At 34.0% G+C, this 21,788-nt stretch overlaps 1 protein-coding gene across 4 annotated transcripts; it reads left to right on the top strand.

Annotated features, from left to right (window-relative positions):
- Positions 1-11,647: 11,647 nt before the first annotated feature.
- On the top strand, positions 11,648-21,187 carry LOC100244905 (transcription repressor KAN1). Of its 4 annotated transcripts, none has more exons than XM_010650640.3 (6): positions 11,648-13,180; positions 13,308-13,384; positions 13,847-13,892; positions 14,167-14,323; positions 20,552-20,645; positions 20,739-21,187. In XM_010650640.3, the coding sequence occupies exons 1-6, from the start codon at positions 12,265-12,267 to the stop codon at positions 20,850-20,852; spliced, it is 1,404 nt and encodes a 467-aa protein (XP_010648942.1). In that variant the 5' UTR covers positions 11,648-12,264; the 3' UTR covers positions 20,853-21,187. The 4 variants fall into 4 exon arrangements, with proteins under 4 accessions (XP_010648942.1, XP_010648944.1, XP_010648943.1 ...); XM_002266427.5 differs by having other exon boundaries at positions 11,685-13,180; positions 20,549-20,645; XM_010650642.3 differs by lacking the exon at positions 13,847-13,892 and having other exon boundaries at positions 11,683-13,180; positions 20,739-20,946.
- Positions 21,188-21,788: the final 601 nt, after the last annotated feature.

Here is a 21,788-nt window from a genome sequence, read left to right as displayed (position 1 = left end):
CAAAGAAAAGTTTGTTGGTATTCTTAGTAAATTTTTATAAGAAGATATTTTCAATATTATTTATTTAAATTGGTTGTTGCTAAGAAGATTGTTATTTCTTTAGAACTATCTGTTTATTGAATTGTAGGAGGTTTTCTTGTTCTTTCTTGGTGAGAGAAGGAAAACTATACCTATAATTGGTCCACTAAGCTCTCCCCTTAAAGAGAATAAGGAAATCATTCTGTTTGGATAGTTCAATGATAAGGAATAAAATAACAATTCTTTTAGCACAAGAGTCTCGATTTAATAGATAAATAATGGATTTGGAAAATCTCATGATAGAGAATTTATGATAAGAAGGATTGCCAAAATAGCATTGGAAAGTTTTAGTAATTTAATGGAGATATAAAATATTTTGAAAATACTTTCCAAAATGGATTATTTAATTCCTTTTTTGGAAATAATCATTTTTGGAAGTTTCTCATAGAGAATATTTTATCTATTAATGAATTAAAAAAAATGTTCTATTTTTTGTAGTATTTAATGGAATAAATTATTATGAAATTTTCATGGAAATATTTATTAAGTTGGAAAAGTGTGAGGAATAAGAAAAGTAAATCTTATGAGAATATTTTAATATGAGAAGCAAAAGTTCCTTTCTTGGATAAGGTGCTCTCAAGATTATTCAAAATCTCATAAATTGGTAATTTTCTTATTACATAAGAGTTTACAATTTGGAAAAATAAATGTTTTGAAAATTTTCATTGGAGATAATTTATCTTTAAAATATTATTACCAAAAGGCTTAGTAATTTGATGGAAATAAATTTCTTTGAAACATTTCCTAGATAAAATACTTATTAATTGGAATTGTGTATAGAAGGAGGATTTTATGAAAATAGATTTTAAAATTTTGAGAGTTGATATTTTATCAAAATTATTTTTAAAAATTACTCTCATGGAAATTTTAAATTTTTCATGTTAGTAATCTCTTATTACACTAGGTATCCAATTAGGAAATAAATATTTTTGAAAATTTTCAAAGTAGATAATTTATTAATTAGGGAAATTACTAATGGTTTTAAAATTCTCTTATTTATCTCAAAAGATTAAGTGGGAGAGTGCCTTAAGCAAGCCCACGGCCTCCATTGTCGAGCCCATCTTGATTTGGGTTCATCTCCACCCCCATTGTGGGATAGCCCTAAGAATTAGGAGTTATAGACTCTCCTCATGGACGAGACTAAATATATCTATAGTGGGAGCAACCACTCCCACAGTAGGGTTCTTTACTTAGTGACACTGATAGTTCAAGGACAATGGTTATGTACTAGTTATGAACTTGACATTGGATATGAAGTGGTAGAATGGCCTCGCGGTCCCACTTTTGCTAAATTAATTACCAATTGTCATGAATGCTCAATTATGTCATATGCTTGGTTATATTCTTTGTTATAGATATCATGTTGGTTCGATTATTTACTCTCTTTCTCACAATAGGCCAAGCCCAACTAATCAATTAGACTAATTTTATTTTGGATATAGTAACTAATTGCATAGAAGCTAGTTTAAGTAGAGCTATCTATTCCTTATAAACTAACCTAGCAAAAGAAAAAAGTGGTATATCAAGGTGTATTAGACGGATCAGAAGACCAAGTGTCTAATACTTGGATCTTTGGATAATGTGTTGCAATAGCAACACATGTCTATTACTAGAGATTTTGATATTCTCTTTCTAGTTTGCAATGGTTATTTGGTGATAAGGGTAGGTTAACTTTGAAAAACTACTCTTAAGACTATTATGAACACTAGTATTCATATGATCTTAGACACCTTGCCATTTTCCTTCGAGATGGCTAAGGGGATTCTCAAATATTATAGGGTGTTCATATGGAAATCAAAGGTTCTTCAAGTTCTTCTCTCAAAAAGAAAAACAACAACACCAAATAAGGAAAGTTCAAGAAAATGAATAAGAGAGCAAGCTCAAGGGAAAGTGATTCCTTTGTGAACTTTTAGGACACTAGAAAAGGAATGCCCAGTTTAACTAAAAGAAAAATGAAAGTATACATCATTTTCTCATTATTGAATATTTAGTGGTGGATTTCACCATTTATGGTGGATAGATTCCAAGCCCTCTGTCTGTAAGTCCTTATAGGATATTCAACTAGTGAAAAAGTTAAATGATAGGATATTCACACAAATGTCATATTTTTTATGAAGACTATATGATTAGGAATAAGTCAAAAAGTGATATAGATTGGAGGATATATTAGAAGATAGTCTCACATTGCATAGGATACTATGGATCCAAAGGATTAAAGGCATACCATTCCTATGATTTCTAGTACACTAGTGTCTCATCATAGTGGGAGGTTTTTATCCTACAGATTATGATGAAGCAATAGTAGTGTTTGTGCTCACTTAAGGCAAGGAGCTATGAAGAGGTAGTTAGAATCTTTGTATTCTAACATAGTTTAGGTTCCTGTTGAAAAAACTTAAAAGAATAAAACCCATAGGTATAAGTTGGTCTACAAGAAGAACATAGGAGTAGATGGAAAACTTGAGTTTTATGTGACTAAGACTATAGCTAAAGGTTATAGTTTGAAACTTTGTTTCAACTATGGAAAACCTTTTTAACAATGGTCATACTTAAATCTTATCTATTGCAATATGTCTCATTTATGAGATTTAACAACCAAACTTTTCATATCAAAGGGTCATGTGTACAAAAAGGCATAGAGAAGCGTGGTGATGCTCTAAGATCTTGTAGGTAGATGACAATCTACTTAATTGATATGATGTAGGGATATTTTTCATTAGTCAAGATCTAGTAGCCTACTTGGTTCTAGATAAAAATCTAGAGGAAGACGCAATATATTCTTGGGGTTAAGCTCTTTTAGGACTACAAGAATAGGAAAATTATGTCATGTCACCTACATAAATGAGAATTCGGTCAAGTACATGATGCAAAACTCCAATAAGGGTTTGTTTCTCTTTGGATTTAGAGTTTTCTTTCTTAGGATCAATGTCCTTGGACATCTGTGAAGAGAGATTACATTAAGGTGGTATCCAATGCCTCTGCAATGGATAACCTTAAGTATGTGATGCTATGTGCTAGACCAGATATTTATTTTCCAATAGGAATAATGAATGGATATTAGCCCACTTCCTAATTAAAGCTTTGGTTGGATGTAAAACATATACTCTAGTATCTTAGGAGAACAAGGGATTACATGTTTGTGAGTCTTTGTGATGAGTTGGTACTCCTTTCATATTGGGAAATTGGATTTTAGTCTGATAAAGACTCTAGTAGGTCTACCTTCGAGTATGTGTACACTCTGTGTTGTTTTTTTTTTTTTTTTTTGTTATTTCTATAGCAACAAAAGAAGCCTTTTAGCATATGGGTAGTCCCCTTAACTATATCGTCTAAGATATGGTTATGTGATAACAGTAGGATAGTGGCACAGTATAAAAAACTAAAGTACCAATAGAAGAGAAAATACATAAAAATGAAGTCTTAACTTATTATGAGATAGTATATAAAGGTGATGAGACTATGGAGCATAATTTTCTCTACAGTGCCCAGTCTGCTTTCTGGGCTAGTGGGAGTTTGTTGGGATTGAGCCCTAAAGGCAAGACATGATGTAACAAAGATAAACTTAACTATCCCCTTACTATCGCTTTGGTGTATTAACATTGATTTGAACATTCAACCCATGTCTTTTACATTGTACATGACTTGGGTGCATTAAGAGTTGCACAAAAGATACAAGTCATAGGTTCCTTGTAAGTAGATAAGTTGTCCACAGTCAGTTCATAGATTTGGGCAATCCAGCAAAGACTATAGTGCATCACTTCCTAATTGGAGGGATAGCTTGTCTTGGCCATTAGGATGGGTTTTTTATGGTGAGTACCCTAGTGTATGTGATGCACATTGGAAATGACCTATGGTGAATCATGGCATAAGGATATCAATTGTCATGATTCACCAAGTTACTATAGTGCATGGACTTTCAACCTTGAGAGTATATTGAGCATGTGCCAAAATCAATAGAAGTCTTTGACCTATGGATGAGATCCTAAAGTGATCATATATCCTTATGGATTGAGTCACTATTGATGGAGGCTAGTGGCAATAGGTATTATCAATAGAGGCACCATGATATCTCTTAGGATTTAGACAATGTGTCCCCTTGGGTGATCCAAAGGACATGTGATCATGAAATCCATGGTCATAGTACTTCCTTTAGTGGAATTTAACATATGCTCCTTGGAGCTAAAGTATGTCATTTGATCACACAATAAGTGTGATCTATAACTCAATGATTTGAGAGTTAATCTTGATAGGTGATAACACTACCTTATTAGATTACAGACACCAGTTCATGGGGAGTTTGCATACAGTGGATAGTAGGTCATGGACCTAAGCACTTGGTGTCTCGTTGTAATATACATAGGGTATTGGTGTTAAAATAGAGCCCTTAAAAGCATGAAATGATGTAATAAATTTGGAATTCATTATTTATTTAATGATGTTCAAGTTTCACTTTTATCTATCCTTTTTCCATGTATTATACTTTATGAGCATTCTTTCTTGCATCTTTTTCATTATATGTGACTTAGGTGCATTAGGAATTACATAGAAAATCTAAGTCATGGGTTCCTTGGAAATAGATGACTTGTTCACAATCGGTTCATGGGTCTAAGCAACCCATTAGAGGTTGTAGTACACCACCTCCTAATTAGAGGGATGGCTGGTCTTGGCTATTGAGATGTGTTTCCTATGGTGAGTGCACAAGTGTGTACGGTTACACATTGGACATGACCTACGTTGAGTCATGACTTAAGGTTATCAAGTAGTCATGACCTCACCAAGTTGCTTCACTATGTTGTCTCTCAACCTTGAGAGAATATTGAGCTTGTGGTAAAGTTAGCAATGACTTTGACCTACGGGTGAGATCGTAAGCTAATCATATATTCCCTATGGATTGGGTCATTGTTGATGGAAGCTGATAACAATAGGTATTCTTAATAGAGGCACTGTGATATCTTTTGAGATTGAGATAGTGTGTCCCCTTGGGTGATCTTAAGGAGGCATGTTCATGGAAACTATGGGCATAGTAGTTCTTTAAGTGGAACTTGACACAGGCTCTTTAAGAGCTAAGATATTTCAATTGAACACATAATAGGAGGATCTATAACTCAAGGATGGTAGAGATAGTCTTGAAAGGCTAATAGCTTTCATCTTGTTAGACTATGGACACCAGCTCATGAGGAGACTGAACACAATGGATAACAAGTCACGGACCCGAGCACTTTGTGTCTCATTGTTATTTACATAGAATACTAGAGTTCAGTTGATTCCCTATAGTGGGATGTTGAATCAACTTTACAATTGGATTCTGAGGGAGCTAGTATTCCTATAAGTCCCAATGGTCCTCTTTCTTAGCTTATATACCTTGTTGGCATGGGTTATGAGGGTTGAATTGACTTTAGGTTCACTTTTATGCATAAGGGCATTTTGATAATTACGCAATGTTGCACAGGGGTAAGTGAACAAGGTCTCTGGATTGGACTAATTGATTAATTAGTAGGCCCCCTTAGGTTAATTAATCAATTATGACCCATTTTGAGCTAGATTAAGTAACCCAAGCCCATGTGGGCTCAAGTCACTTAAGCCCACTTAAGAACCCTATAAATACTCCATAGGGGTTAGGGTTTCCATAGCTTTTGTCTTCCACCATCCAGAGAGATAGAAAGCCATAGCCTCCACCCTCTTTTCCTCCACACCGGAAGTGTGCCAAGGTCAAGGTTTGAGTCATCGGGTGGAAGACTTCAAGTTTACGAGACTTATGTGATTTCGATCTTCATCTTCACCATGTGGATTTGATTTGGGAACATCCAAATTTGAGGTAAGGTTTTCGTCATCACTTTTTTAGTCCTTTTAAAGAATAAAAATGTGATTTTTTTCATTGTGCATAAGATTTTGAAAAAAACTAAGATAGTTATGCCTATTCTTAACGTGATCCAGACTTAGGAAACGAAGAGATTCGAGTTTTTCACATCAATTGGAGTGCAGTTGACTCTCTATAGTAGAATGTTGAGTCAATTTAAGAATTTGATTGTGAGGGAGTCAGTACTTCTATGGGTCCTAGTGGTCCCTACTCTGAGCTCATATCCCTTAATGACATGGTTTATGAGGGTTGAATGAGTTTTTAGTTCACTTTTGTGCATAAAGGTGTTTTGGTAATTACACAAGGTTGCTCAAAGATAAGTGAGAGGTATCTCTAGACTAGACCAATTGATTAATTTAAGCTTTGTATGATTAATTAATCAATATGGATACCACATAAATCATAAATCTAGAGAACAGAGCCACATACCTTTGATTTGGATGTTCTCAAATCAATTCCAATCAATGTAGATAACTCCAAAGTCATAATGGATCTCGTAAACACCATGATCTTCTGTCTGATGACTCTTCCTTGTGTCTAGGCACTGGGATAGTGGAGATCTCAAGGGTAGAGGTTAGAGTTCTCTCTCTAGACTATAGGAAGAAAATGACAAGACATGGAAACCATAACCCTTAAAGGGGCATTTATAGGGTTCATATTGGGAAAAACCTTTGGAAGAACCTTTTCATTTGTCATTAGAAAACTTTTCATGTGTTTGTTTAGTAGGCTTCTTTCCTTTTCTATATTCTTGGTTTTTATAAAACCTTTTGTTAAATTTCATGAACTTTTTTATTCTTTTAGCCATATGTGCCAATTCATCCCTAGTTATATCATATGGCATTTCAATATCTTTTTCCTCGTTCTTAGAAGCCTTAAAGGCATTCTTTAGGCTTTTGAGAACTAGGTAAGGTCATCTCATAAGTTTGTATGGAGCCCACAAGTTCATCAACTCTCATGGAATCGATGTTCTTACTCTCCTCTATGGCAATAACCTTAGGTATAAATCTTTCTAGAAGAGATCTCAAAATTTTCCTTACTACCTTTGAATCTAGAATAGGTTCTTCAAGGTTAAAAGAACAACTAACAATATCACTTAATTCATAATAAAAGAATGAAAAGCTTTAATTTTCATGCATCTTAATATTCTCAAATCTAGCAGTAAGCATTTGTAACTTAGAAATCTTTACAGCGGACATACCTTCATGAGTGACTTAAAGAATATCCCATGTTTCCTTTGCATGTTTGCAATTAGCTATCCTACGAATCTGATATGGACAAACTTTGTTAAAAATACTAAATAAAGCCTTAGCATTGGCTTCACTACCTTCATTGTCAGCTTTGTCCCATTCGTGTTTAGATTTAAGTTCTCTTATTGATCTTCCTTGAGCATCAAGAATGAATAAGGGTCCTCATCCATATTCAACTAAATTTCATACCCTTTCGCCTTGCATTTTAAGGAAAAACATCATTCATGTTTTCCAATGGGAGTAATTATTCCCATCAAAATAGGGTGGACTATTCAAAGGAGCACCAATTTTTTACTGTTCCATATCAAAATTTCAAGATCAATACAATTTTGATTTTTAAATGATATTATCAATAAAAATTGGATTTTTTAATCAATAGGATAAAGAATCGATTATTTATCCTTTCCTTATACTAATTGAAAAAACTGAAAGTCCAATAGGGAACACCTAAAGGGGGGTGAATGGATGAATTAAAAATTTTTAATAAAGATTTATATGTTATACCCAATTCTTTTACCCTGCGAGATGTTAGGGATGATCTATTCTTATTCTATCAATTATAAGCAATTTAAATAGAATATCAAAAATAAGGAAACAATGAGGCACAAGATTTTTACGTGAAAAAACCCACACTAACTGTAGAGATAAAAATAAAAATAAAAAATAAAAAACCGTCTAAGACCTACTAATCTAAATACACTATTCGAAATCAATTTACACAGATTTACCTAACTATTTTTCCTTAAAGACTCACTCTCAAGTACCTACAACTTGATTCACATCCGCAACACAGTAACCTCTTGTTGCTCCCTAGTAAATCCTTCAACCACTCTAAAGAGATGATGGTCTTCAACCCAATATTCAAAGAAAAATCCTTGAATGAGAAATCGAGAATGGTGTGGCACTTTAGGCTTTCTCTCTAGGAGATCTTTTCTAAGGAATGAAAGGTCTTTCAATAATCTCTCTTCATAACCCCTAAGGGTTATTATAGAGCTATTTATAGGCAAAAGACTAAAGAGTCTTGGTTTTGGAAAGTTTCTCAATTGAAATTGTTTGAAAATCTCAACAAAAATTGCATGAACACTCAAGCCAACTCATAGACCACTTGAGTGTCTCAAGTGCTCGAACAGCATGGCTCACTTAAGTGATCCTTAATGCTTGAGTACTTCAAGCCACTTAAACGATCTTACTCTTTTTCAAAAACTAAATTTAAATCATTTTAAGTTCAAAACAAAAACCAATCCTCTTAAGCCAAACCTCTTTAAACGTACTTATGAATTCCCGATTAGATGAACAAAAACCCTTAATCTTTAATGGAGAGCAAGTCACTATATAAAAAGATTTCTATGGCCAAACATAAGAAAGAACAAAATTGTCAACATATAAACAAGACACAATGTCCTAGCATCATGATCAAATGTCTTTTGAATCACCCAAGGGAACATGTTATCTCAATCCTATGAGATATTATGGTGTCTCTATTGATATGGTGTCTTTGTTGAAAATACCTATTGCCACCAACCTCCATTAACAATTACCCTATCCATATGAATATAATACCACATTAGAGTCTCACCCATATGTAAAAGTCTCTTATTAATTTCAACACAGGGTCAATATCCTCTCAAAGTTGAAAGTTCATGCATCATAGTAGCTTGGTAAATCATGACAACTAGATAGCTTTACACCATCATTCACTATAAGTCTTATGCAATCTGTAACCATACACACTAGTGCACACATCATAGGAACCTCATCTTGACAATCAAAATAAGTCATCCCTTTAATTAAGAGGTAGTGCACTATAATCTTTACTAGATTACCCAAATCCATAAATTGATTAGGAACTACTTTTCATCTTGCAAGGAACCATGCTTTGTATTTTTTATCAATGAACCTGAGTGAAGTATAATGCAAGTGATATGAGCTTAAATGCTTAAATCAATATCAATGAATATTAAGGATAGACAAGTGAAACCTCAAGTTTAACTTTGTTATATCATGTCTTGTTTTTAAGGGCTCTATCCTAACAACTTAATCCAACCCAAAAAGGGTTCCAATAAGTTTACTAACCCAATAAGGTTCCAATTAATCAATTAACCCAATCCAAAGAAATTGTTCACTAACTCTTGTGCAACCTTGTATATTTACTAAAATGTTCTTTATGCACAAAAGTAAACCAAGAACCCAATCCAATCCTCATAAAGTATGTCATCAAGGAATATGAGCTCAAGTAGGGACCATTGGGACCCATAAGATAAAAGTGGCTCTCTTAAAATTCAATTATGAGGTTGACTCAATATCCCACTATAGAGTCAACTACACTCTAGTGCCCTATGTAAATAACAACGAGACACAAGGTATTAGGGTCCATGACTTGCTATTCACTGTATGTAACTCCTAATAAGCTGATTTATGTATTTTTAACAAGGTAAATGTTATCAACCTCTCAAGTTTTTGTCTACCGTATTTGAATTATAGATCCTCTTATCATGTGATCAACTAACATATTCTAGTTTAAAAAGAACTTATATCAAGTTCCACTTAAGAAACCACTATGGTCATAATTTTCCTAAACACACCTCCTTAGGATTACCAAAGATGACACACTATCTCAAACTTTATGAAATATCATAGTACCTCTATTGAAAATACTTATTGCTATTGGATTCCATCAACAATAACCCAATCCATAAGGAATCTATAATCACCTTAAGACCTCAACCATATGTCAAATTCATTACAAATTTTAGCCCAAGTTTAGTATTCTCTTAAGGTTGAGAGACAATTCAATATAGCAGTTTCGTGAAATCATGACTACTTGATAACCTCATGTTTTGACTCACCATAGGTCATGTCCAATGTGTAACCGTACACAGTAGTACACTCACCATGGGAACTTCATCTCAATAACCAAGACCAACCATCCCTCTAATTAAGAGGTAGTGTATTTAGCCTCAAATCGATTGCCTAAATCCACAAATCGGTCATGAATAAATAATCTATTTGCAAAGAACGCATGAATTTGATATTCTATGCACCTCCTAATGTACCCAAGTTATGTACAATACAAAATATGTCAAGTCAGCATGTCAATATGGTATAACATAAAATAGGATAAATAAAAATAAAATTGGAATCATTAAATAAATAATGAATCCAAATTTATTATAATATGTCATGCTTTTAAGAGTCATATTCTAACAAGGATTCAAATTATCTATTGGAAAAGAAATTTGATGAGAATAATAAAGAGTAATACTAGAAGATTTTGGTGTCTAATTTCTCTTGCCTCCACTAATTTTGCATGTTGACAATGTTAATAGCATTTAAATTGCATTCAATATAATCTTGCAAATGCGAAACCATATATATCAAGGTGGTTTTATCATCTCTCTTGGATTAGAGGGAAATTATATTACTAATTAAGATGTCTAGATTGATTTTTTATAACCATTTAGATTAAGAGCATGTTTGGAAGGTTTGAAGAGTAGATGAAAATAAGAAATTCATTCCTATTCATTATTTATTGTGTTTGAATTATGACTTATCATAAATAGGAATAAGAGTAGAAAATTCTTTCTTATGAAAACCAAAACTTGCTCATGTCTTGATTCTTCCACATATTTACACAGTCTTGCCAGTCAATTCTATGCTATTCTTACTCATTTCTCTTCCAATGAACCAAACTCACCCCAATTGGTTTATACAATCCTCTTAAATAAGTAATGTTGTAATAAGCTCTTTGTGAGATAAGTCTATGCCAATTTTTGAGTGCAAAGGGTTATATATTAAAGAATGCATTTCACACCTTGGGCAATTTTCTTTTAATTCATGCATTTTTTGCTTAAGAAAAATGAGCATGCTAAAGAAAAAAGTGAGACACCAAACAGCATTAATTACCGAAAAAAGAAAAAAAAAAAACCATTAAATGCAATGCACCTTCCAAACTCCACCTATAAACTGGTGCCTCTAGGGCAACATTGGGAGGATTGCTGGGTGGAATAAAATATTATGTCCCAAGACCTAGTTTGTTATCTCTGGTAGTGAAGGCATTAAAAGAAAGAGGGTGACTTCAATTCCCAGATATAAATGAATGAACATTTTTTTTTAAAATCTATTTTGAAAAGGCTACAGTCAATGTAGGGTTGGGTGGTCATGTGGAGGAGAACATAATAAAACCCATGATGCCAGACAAGGTTGTTGAAAGTTTTAGAAGGAATATTTGGGAGGATGAAAGGGAATTAGAAGGTAATTTGGAATTAGGGTTTACGATGTATACATATGAAAGCAAACAAACACGCCTTTGTGGGTCTCTCAGTCAGGTCAATGGGTCTATATGCTCTCAATATCTCTTGAGACTTTTGAGAATATTTCTTATTTTTTATTTTTTATTTTTTATTTTCCGTCTAGAGTACAGTTTTGCTTTCTCGTTTGAGCATGGAAATGGGACTCCCCATTAATTTATTCGTTGAAAAAATAAATCACCAGGTAATATATATATATATAAGAGAGAGAAAGAGAGAGAGAGAGAGAGAGAGAGAGAGGCATAGAAGCGAAGAGGGTGGGGGAAAAGGAATCACACATGAGGCTATCTTTCTCTCTCTTTGATATTTTACCCCGTCGTCTCCGGGGAAGGAAATCAAGGTGACCATTTCTTTGCTGCTTTGTTGTGTTTTGAAGAGAGAGAGAGTAGAGCCTTGTTCTAGTGTCATTTTCCGAGATACACTCTCGAGGAACACACACCCAAATCCTCCCCTTTCCATGCCTTTTCTGTATATTTCTTTTTTAATTTTCCGTCCATTTGCTCAACAACACGCAAATCTATTCTCTTCCATCCCCATCTCTTTTTTTCTCTCTTTATGGCATGTCTGTTTGATGAAGTTGGAAGAGTCTTTCTTCACTTCGCCCTTCTTTAGGAACTCACCTTTGGCACATACCAAGGAGTTGTTTCATAGCTTTTCATTCCTCCATCAATCCAAATCTCTCTCTCCACCTGAGAAAAGTTGCATTTTTCCCGGATTTCTTGGGCACCAAGTTGGACTAGCTTGAGAAAAAGCCACCATTTAGAGAGAAAATCTAGTGAAGATGCCCTTGGAAGGAGTTTTCATTGAACCCTCTTCAAACCCAGTCCCGGATCTTTCTCTTCACATAAGCCCTCCCAACAACACTTCTTCTCCCACATCAATTTGCAATATTAGCAGCAATGAAGGAGGTTCAAACACCAATCTTTTGGGCCAATGCCAAGCTCTTAAATCTGACTCTAACACCTCCGTAAGGAGCAACTTGCAAGCTTACACCGAGCTTTCTTTAGCACACGCAGCAAATGTGATGGATGAAGACGGCCGATGTTCGAGGAATTTCACAGTTGGAGCTGATCAAGAACAACTGCACAACCCATATCATCAAAATCGTCATCATCATCTCAGCCACCACCCTAATAACAATTTAAATCACATAAATCATGGGGTTTCACTGCTCGATGTATCCGATGTTCTGAGGCCAATAAAAGGGATTCCGGTCTATCACAATCGTTCCTTTCCCTTCTTGCCTTTGGACCATTCCAGAGAGAAGGATTCAAGGATGAACTTGTACCAATTGTCATATCCCTCTTGGTCTTCGTCCTTGGCACCATCTTCTTCTTGTTCCTCTTTGTGCTCTTCTTCTGTTTCACACCCTCCTTCACCTTATTTTGGAGGAGGTTTGGATCCCATGTCAATCTTGAATTCCGGACCTAATACATCTTCATCAGCCTATCGGATAGCGGCTGCAGCTAGGCTCAATGGGCTCTCGTCGGATGCGTTCAAATCCCATCAACTACACCATCACCATGTCCCTAGTCACCATGGAGTTGGGCCTTCTGAGGCTTCACATGGGATGATGAGATCAAGATTCATACCCAAGCTCCCTACTAAGAGAAGCATGAGGGCTCCCAGGATGCGCTGGACAAGCACTCTTCACGCTCGATTCGTTCACGCCGTGGAGCTTCTCGGCGGCCATGAAAGTAAATGTTCTTGTTTCTCTCTTTCTTTTCTACCTTTTTTTTTCACATGATTTGATTTGAGTTTTTGAGTTCTGGGTATGTTCTCTTTTTAGTATCATGTTTGATGGGTTTTATATTTCTGGTTTAGGGGCTACTCCAAAGTCAGTTCTTGAGCTCATGGATGTTAAGGATCTCACACTAGCTCATGTCAAAAGTCATTTACAGGTAAAAATCTCACTACTGTTACCCCACTCTCTCCATCTCTCTCTCTCTCTCTCTCTCTCTCTCTTTGTCCATGGCGGTGGTCTTCTATCTCTCCGGCACAGTAGCCGATGAATGCAGTGAGTGAATGAATGAATGAATTAAAGAGTGAGAGGAGTCTGATCTTCTGAGACCGACAGCTTCTGATTTCAGAGAGAGAGAAAGGGAGAGAACTGGAATCATAAGAGACAAAAGAAGTCATCATTTCTTAATAATACACCTCAATTACTAACTTATCAAACATCAACCTCGTGATTAATGATGAAACCAAGACAAGCCTCTGAAGCCCACAGAAGGAGAAGAGAGAGAGGATTCTTTATTTTTATTTTTATTTTCCTTTTTCTTTCCTTTTTTTTTTTTTTTTTTCGTTTTTCTTTCTCTATTCCTTCAATTGTCTTTGCAAATGCTTCCCGATGCCCTTTGCAGATGTATCGAACAGTTAAGACCACTGACAAGCCTGCAGCTTCTTCAGGTAATTCGTATTGCTTAGCCTTCAGCCTTTTTTTCTCTTTTCTTCTTTCAAGCAGCCTTATTTTCTAAATTTTTTTCACCACACACATCAGGCAAATCCTCTCTTTCTCACTTCTATTCCTTCCACCATAACCCATTATGGATAAAAGAAATGTTCCTATATGCATCCATGAGTCGATAGATGCATGCATACATACATACATACATGTAGATACATGCATTGCAAATTGACATTGATTTGGACTTTTTGGGGTTTTTTTTATTCTCTGTTGAAGGCCAATCAGATGGGTCTGGTGAAGAAGACATCTCCCCAATGGGCAATGCCAGCGACTGTGGCTTATGCCGATTCACCGATCAAAGAGGAGCCTCGGAGGGGTCTCTGCAACAGGAAATTGACTACCCTTCTACAAATTTGTGGAGTAACTCTTCAAGGTGCACTGCCCATCTCTCTCTCTTTGTGTGTGTGTGGAAGCCTAGAGAGTTATATGCCCATTGCCCACGTACGCTTTTGAATATGATGGAGTCATGCGTTTTGCTTTCCTTTTTCTTTTGCATGGTACCTTAGCTTGGAAATGCAAACCCACGTCCACCATTTTTGAAGAATAAAAGGGTTCTTGTGTCAGCTTTTGCTTTTCCATTTTTATTTTAATTTTTTTCCCTGTTTGGCTTGTTCTTCTTTTTCAATCTTTTGTTTTGGAAGATTTTCTCTGCTGAGATGTGTTATCAGATAATTAAGTAGCTTTGATGGAGTATTAAAGAGAAAAGCTTACAGGACCATTATTAAATTCTAATTAGGATAAGGGAAAAGCAACCTCGGTAACACTTTTTCTTTTTCTTTAGAACTCTTTCTCACTGCTTTCACTATTGTTATTATCATTATTCTTATTATTAAACTCCGGTTCCTATTCTCTCCACGAGGGCACTCCATATATGACCAAAAAGGCTACTCGCAAACTTGACTTGGGCGCATGCTCTCCTCTTTCCCATAGTTTTCATATCTATCTCTTCACTGTGATCATGTCATTTTCACTTCATTTTTTTCTTCTAGTCCGCTATTTCAATTGGAGATCATAACTACAGTCTTACATTAATTGACGTGCCATAATTTTTTATGCTTCATTATGAATTCCAATCCAAAGCGATTTTTATTTTTTTATTCAACTTGTTTTTGTCATATTCATTTTGGTGCTTCTGTCAGCATTAATTTCTGGGTTTTCAATATCTAAGCCTGCCACACTGGCCCGATTGAGCATGTAATGAAGTTTACTAGATCTTTTGTTACTGAATTTATTCAACTATGATGATTCTTTTCATGCATGCCAGAGCTCATTTCAAAAGAGGATAGCTAGCACTCTTTTGGGTGACTGTTGATTTATGTTCAATTCAAAGTGATATATTTTTTGTTTTTGAGTGCACCTAGCTGACTAAGATATATATATATATATATATATATATCTTATTTAATCATAGAGAAACTTTATAGTCTGAATGATGGAACGACTCAATTAGTATTATGATATGAGAATTCATTTCTATCTTGAGTACACAGAATGCCTTTGCTGTCTTTCCTTCTGGGTCTATAGATGCCTTTCCATATATATATATGCAGTTAGAATATCTGAAACAATGGGTTGATTTTTTTTATTTTTTTTTTGATATTTGACTTATGTGACCACTTAAAACACTACAAAAAAAATTAAAATAAAAGACGAAGGATGAGAGAACTTAGAGTATGTTTAACATGTTATTTTATGAAACGTTTCTAGTATTTTTAATACTTGAAAGATACAAATTTTCAAAGATTAAAAAAAGTTATAAATACTTCCTAAAATCACTACCAAACAAACTTTTAGGCAACTTACTTGGTTTTTTTGTCTAATTTTTTAATATAGAAAATGGCTTTAATTTATTATATGTTAGTAATTAAAATTTTACTTAATTTGGGAATCACTTAAGTCATTAAGTCATTAGCCCATTTACATAGAGATTCTTTCCAATATGAAATTATTAAAGCCATTGATAATTTCATCACATTCAAAAACCAAAGTAAATCACATAGAACTTCATTTTCATCTTTCTTCTCTAGGCCATGTGTCATGACTCATGAGAATGGTATAGATACTTCAAGTTGAATATAATATTGTCTGAAGTTTTTTTTTAATGCGCTGAAATAGTATTAGACATTATTTAACAATTTTTGGAGTTAATATAAAATACAAAAGCTAAATATAATGATACAAATGTCCAAATTAAGAAGTATAATGGCAGCTACTCTCAAGAGTGTGATTCTTTTCCTTGAAAGTGATTATGCTGTTGGATCTTATTGTAATTGCCACAAGTTAAATTAGTATGACTGACAACTTGCATAGGTTTTATTACCAATTGTAAAAAATTGTAATTATAGACCTTCATTTCTTATTAAAAGTACATTTGGTAATAAATTTATGAAGCGTTTCTAATATTTTTAATACTTGAAAGATAAAATTTTTCAAGTATTAGAAAAGTTGAAAACACTTTTTAGAATTACAACCAAATAGACTCTAAAACAAAGATTAGTTGGAAATTTTCCGATAAGATTGTAACATTAAACATATTTCATTACATATCTTGAAGAAATAGTAAAATTTAAGGTCTCATTTCTTCTTTGGCTTTTAATTTTGTTCCCTTTAGTTACACCTTGTTTATAGTGTAAAAAGTAATAATAGCTTAATATGTAATAAAAACATTTTGTGTTATATATAAATATATATAATAAATAAAATAAAAAAATAAAAAAACTATTTTTAGTTAATGTGCCATGGAAAAATTAAGAATTATTGCATCCTTTCCAACTTATATAGACCCATAATGTGGCTTTAACAACTATGGAACCTGAATGATAACTTGAACTTCCAGCAGCTCGAATTCAAAGTGTTTGTATCGAGCATGTGAAAATATGAAGTCTAAGAGAGTCTTCTATGGTTGTCCAATTTGTTTCTTCTTTGGATCCATTCATTTTAAATATCTCCTTTGGTAATGGAAGTGAGAGGAAGCAATATAGGTAAAGTTTTAACATCCAAATTAAGATAATTAGTATTGGTTAGAGGATCATATTTGAATAATTAAACATAATTGTCATTGGTATTCACCTCAAAGTTCACATTTGTTTTTCAAGCTCTTTACACTTGAGGAGCACAACATTAGAACACAAGAACCACATTACAGCAATAGTATATTAGGTAAAAAATTAACAAATTTGCCAAAGACTTATTGCTAAATTTGTAGATGATAATTGATAACGATATTAACAAAATAGGGTTTCGATTGCCTTGTAGCACTAGTTTAGTTTATTTTTTATTGGCTGATTTCTTCTTTCTTCATTGGTGAGAAAAAAGGTCTTCTACTCTAAAATCTCCTCATAAGCCATGAAAATTAAATTTACTTAGTCTTCAAAAATGAAATTCCTCTAGGTAAGCTTGTTGTATCAATGGAATTTATGTTGTGATAATGGTTGTTTTAGAAACATGCATAAGGTTCTCTAATTAGCTTTGAATGGCTTGAGAGTTTACAACATTGCAGTGATCTCACTTTTAATAGTTTAGAAGTTTTCTTGGTAAGCTGCAAATTTCTGAATATATGGGAACTCTTCTGTATTCCCATCGACTGTTGCTGTAAATTACAAGCCTTTTATATACTATGCTTGGTTTACATTCTACAAAACTATGGAACACTGCAAAACCTACTACGAAATCAAATTCTAACTAGGGTTTAAGTATGATTGTGAGGGTTGTCAATGAATGATACAAACTTCAATACTTCGGAATCAAGTGTTGCAAATATATGTGCTTTTAGGTATATCCTCATCTTTCTTTCATGTTCCTTTTGGACAAACCATATACCTTAACAATGTATAGAAAACCTTAAGGAGCAAATCTTTTCCTCCATTGAACCAAATTAGAACTAGAAAACCAGTTATTCTTTAGAATAGATTTTTTGAGTTGTGACCCAGATTTCTATTTGAACTTTCAATTTAGACTTTCGCAAATTTGACGCTAGGCTCAAACATTATAAACTTCTTATATTCTGTCACTTGATTGAATTTGAATGTTAATACCGGATAAAAGTTACACTCTGTACATTTCTGTACCAAGACTCTAGATTTGGAAATGCTTTTAGTGGCTACATGTTTGCAGCCAAAACAGAAGAAATTAGTATCATGATCTGACAAAATAAGAAGTGTACTGAGACATGCATCCTTAATATGATCATATTATGCCATAACCATTATATGTCCTACCAAAAGGTTTTGTATGAAATCTCATATATACCATAAGTTAAGACGCCTGCCCTTCATCTTATACCTCATATGCAACAACAGATTAGGTTTCAACTTGTCTAATACAGATTGAATGTTATTCTATCCTTACCTGTTCTATTTCTGTTAGCGCTAGAGTTTTATCAGTCTTCAGATGGTATCAAAAAATTTAATCACTATATAAGAAGCTATAAACTCTACATATGGAAAATACCACCAACTTTGTTCTATCAAGTATTACAAACTTGATATACGTCATCAACTCATTTCCCAGAAGTTCAAGCTTATGGATAAAATGTTGCTCAAAATGTCATCAGAGCTATGAGCCCTAAAGACTTGGTTTTGAATCTCCCTTTTTTTTCTTTTTTCTTTTTCTTTTTTTTGTTTATCGCTCCTTTATTGAACCCACGTCCAAGAGGAAGTCCCATCTACGGCAAGTAATCAAACAATGTGGAGTGGGTTTTCTCTATCATATTCCTTTCATTTTGGAGATAGAAAACAACAGTCACTTCCACGGTCAAACAAGCCCTTAATTTCCTTCTAAGAGTTTCTTCCTAATAGTTTACTCCAGTTCCAGGGTCTCCAAAATGAGGAGAAAGAAGAAATATTATTGTTTATGCTCTCAATCTTTTAATTATCTCTCCATTGAAATATGGGCTAATTAACTCCCATGCCACAAAAGGTAATTATATTTCTTTTCTTGAATCCCTTTAAATCCCAACGTTTTCTGAAATTTTACAAGAAAATTCCTTTCTTGAAACCAAATTCAACTTCAACTCAAACTCCATTGTTTGGGAAAAGGGTTACTTAGATGTTTTTTAGGGGTGATCATATCAAAATGTCTTCCAGACATAGTTTTCATTATTCATTGTAACAAATATATAGGACTTTATGAGTGGCCCAAACCTAGCTAATTAACTTTATTAAAACAAGTTGCCACCATTGAATCTTAACAATATGTCCTAGTAGCTTTAGAAGTTACTGTCTGGACTGCATATAATTAATAAATCAATGATTTGGGCATATGGATATTGAGGGTTGAGAGTGAAATATTTCAATTATAGAAGTATTAAATAAGCATAAACTGTAATTTGATTTCTTTACGTTTGGTTGCTTATAGTATTTCATCTATATGCTGGGAACAAAAACAGTACGATGTGTACCTTCCAACTACGATATAGATACATCTGGGTGATTGACAAGTAATGAGAACTTCAAACCCTGCAATAGTTTAAGATATTTCAAGTAAATGTCATAATTCTATCTTAAGATGCAGTAGTTTAACTCTCTCTTGCTCCTTCCCTAGGCAGCTTTCGAAGAACTAGGCACTAGCTCTCAGACCCTTATACAAGTATAAAGATTTTTGGTCCATAGAGGTTATAGCCTATCTATAGAAAACCCTGAAGAAAGTATTTCCCCTCAGTTCTTCAATTAAAATTAGGAAACATGAACAAGATCTGTACTAAAACCTTATGGATCCCCAAAGCACATGAATTGTACAAATAACTTTGAGCTACTTATTTTGCACCATATCCCAATGATCCATAAAGATCACTTCTTCCTGTAATTGAGACTAAACCATATTTCTATGATAGGGTATATTTCCATACCGTTTTTACTTTAAAAGAGCCCATAATTAGTGTTACATTGAAACCAGCTAGATAAATCCTTACATGAAGTCCTCTTTATGTCTTTCTTTTCCTTGTTTTTGCAATGCTAGAAGTCTCATTTAGTACCTGACAGCAGTGGCTATTAACCTGGATAGTTCTAAAGGAATTTATGTTATAAAAATTACATTTTTTTTTTTTATTGTGACAGAGTTTTGATTGTAAAAACCCAAGCTCGGAGTTCTCGTTAGACAGCTGTGGCTATTGAACTCAATCTTAGTAGAAAAGTTTCTTCATTATTTTCTTTTAGATGTGTAAATAAGTCCCAGTTCAAATTCTATATATTCTATATGAAAGCATGTAATTGGATCACTTACATATGGGATAATGAATCTCTCCATCTCTGGTTTATAAAGCTGACTCATCAGAAATTCATTGGCATGACTACAATATTCGAATAGGGCCATAGCTTTTCATTATTTTATGTTACGGCCTTTAGGAGCCTCTTCACTTGGCCCTCTATGGTGTAACTTGTTGCTCTTTTTGGGACATGAAGGGGTTTCTTAATTTGTCCTTCAATCTCTTTTCCTAGACCCATAAAAAGGATTCACAGTAGTTTGATTCAGCAGATCTAGGACGAGATATCAGATTGTGTGAATCATAGGAGTAATGTTGTATATATATAACACCATTTGTGTGAATTTTTATGATAGGCAAACAAGTTAAGACTGACTCCATATTTTATGAATTTTTTAGCAGTAGAGAAGCTTGGTTGCAGCAAAACTCTAGTGAGATGGATGGGCTCAAAACAGCATCTTTTCCGTCACAACAAAGATCGGGACATCAAATAGAGGTATTGATTTAAGCCTTCCCACACCATCCTTAATTTTAATATTGCATAAGCAACTTTGGATGGCAAGAGAACCAAAATTTCCAAATGTTACAGGAATGCAATTCAACTCTACTGAAAGACTACCTAGGGCCTAATCTGGATTGTAAAAACCCGAGCTTGGAGTTCACGCTAGGCAGACCGGATTGGCATGGAAAAGAGCATGACTGATACGATACATCTGGCTTCCTTGATTTTTGATTTTGCATTCTGGGATTGCTTCATTGTCTTCATGAACGATAAGAAGGAAGATATTTATAAAGAAGTGTTGGTGAGGAAGAAGCAGCCATAATTCTTCTAGATTTGTGAATGATAAGTGTCTTTTGTATTTATGTATTATCCCTTCTGGGGATGCTATGAGTGGCTAAAGCTACGCTTCCATTAGAGTTGATGTGGTTGTACACGTGAAAAACAAGAGAGAAAGAGGTGACAAGAAAAGGAAAATGAATATGGAATTATTGGTGGTTTATTGAGTTCATATATGGTTAAATCTTTCTTCCTGTGGCTATGGCTATGGCCATGATCTTCATTGGACTATGTATGACAAAAGGTATTCTTCTAAACTGTAAACAATCAAATCATTATATTATTTCTCCAAACCTCACTCAAATAGGATAGCGATTGATTGTGAATATTTCCATCAAAGCGCATGAACATGTATCATTTTAGATACTTTCAGCATTGATTAATTTAGTGGAGAACTTTATGTCAAACCAGCTGCCATCATTTAGATGTGAGTTAATTGTCACACAAGCTTGGAATGATTGTATTTTTTGGGGTCAACTCATATGATTGTAGCATAATTCATTATGTAGCTTGAGGGCTGATTACTTTCGCCTTTAAAGTACGAAGAAAAAATGCTAGGGTGGGGTTAAAATTTTTGAATCTTATTTGCTTAGAAGTTCAGTATTGAAGTAAGTACATGTTATGCAGAAACGATCAAATTTATGATATTTTGAAAAAAAAATTAGCAAGATGGGAAGCAATTTTTTTTAGATTAGAGTCCCATATTAAGTCATTTTATTTCAGAATGGTTAAGAGTTAATGGATTGACTTCGTTGAGGCTTTTTGTAATGATGTTAGGTAGCGTTAATTTGGAGCCAAAAT

Source organism: Vitis vinifera, chromosome 4 (genome assembly GCF_030704535.1).
Source record: "Vitis vinifera cultivar Pinot Noir 40024 chromosome 4, ASM3070453v1".
In the NCBI taxonomy this organism is placed as follows: Eukaryota; Viridiplantae; Streptophyta; class Magnoliopsida; order Vitales; family Vitaceae; genus Vitis; species Vitis vinifera.
Note: the sequence above shows the minus strand (reverse complement) of the source record. Positions and strands in the feature narration are given on the sequence as shown.